Raw genomic sequence first — 1,125 nt, forward strand, 5'->3', positions numbered from 1 at the left:
AATTACGTCAATAGAGGACTTTGAATATATATGAATAAGATCATTCAAGCTGCAAGCACTGCGCTCTAGTGCAAGATACACAAAATCTTGGTCTTGCTCCACTCCGTACCATCTAACAATATTTGGATGATGATCAGACAACACAAGATTTTGAATTTCCTTAGAGGCGATATCATGATGGGCCCTCACAAGGCGTTTCACGGCAACTGGACGGCCTTCATAAATCCCTTCAACAACAATGGTACCATTGCTACCTTTTGCAATCTCTTTGCTTGAGACAAATAACTTACCAATATTGCGTCCATCTATGTAAGAATTTGGTTGATTTAGGTTCAGAAAGTCATTACAAGTGTTATTAACCAAATTTTCTTCTTTGTCCATTTTCTCACTGTTACTTCTTCCCTTCCCAGATTTCCGAGGTTTCTTCCTTTTCGAAGATACGTTTACACCAGTGACATAAGAAGGCTGAGCAATCAATTTTACTTTTACTACAGTGATCAGATTATAATGGTAGACAACAAAAGCTAGAAGACCAATAGAAAAAAGAATGAGCTGGAATGAGATGAAGTTGTCAGGAAATAGCATAGAACCATCATTTGATGGCAATTTCACGTCTTGCACATGAGATTTTCGACTCTCATCATCCAACATTTGAAAAGAAGGAACGGCCTCGGGGTCCTGGGAGTAATGCACGTCCAGAATTTTATCACTATTGCACAATGAAGGAAGAAGTTCAAGAACTTTATCAATATTTGGTTGTGAAGGAAGAGCATCCGATTTTGGTGCTGGAAGCATGAGATCTTGGCCATGAGGCTCTGGCAGCCAATTATGCCCGGAGAAGGGTTCGAATATATTGTGTGTGCGGAAGCGATAGACGCGAGCTCTTGATCGACAATTCAATGGCATAGTAAAAGGAAGTCTAGGTTCAGAAGAGTCTGAATCTGAAGTACTCTGATCAAGTGACTCTTCAATCTCTGGACAGAGAAAAGCAGCACCAATCTCAGCAACAGTCATGTTCCACAAAACTTTATTGGAGTTCGGAATAAATGATGTCAATGTATAATCTGTCCTAGTGATGTAAAGCCGTTTCTGATCAGTCTTTATGTCGGAGCTAGACTGAACCAG

General features: G+C 40.1%; 1 protein-coding gene across 1 annotated transcript; it reads right to left on the bottom strand.

Moving 5' to 3' along the window:
- Positions 1 to 6: 6 nt before the first annotated feature.
- On the bottom strand, positions 7 to 1,014 carry LOC111386817 (serine/threonine-protein kinase/endoribonuclease IRE1a-like; the record flags this gene model as incomplete). The annotated part of the gene is made up of 1 exon (XM_023011294.1): positions 7 to 1,014. A coding segment is annotated over exon 1 (1,008 nt), but the record flags the coding sequence as incomplete, so codon positions are not given.
- Between the last annotated feature and the right edge of the window lie 111 nt (positions 1,015 to 1,125).

This window comes from Olea europaea, unplaced genomic scaffold (assembly GCF_002742605.1).
Source record: "Olea europaea var. sylvestris unplaced genomic scaffold, O_europaea_v1 scaffold37376, whole genome shotgun sequence".
NCBI lineage: Eukaryota > Viridiplantae > Streptophyta > Magnoliopsida > Lamiales > Oleaceae > Olea > Olea europaea.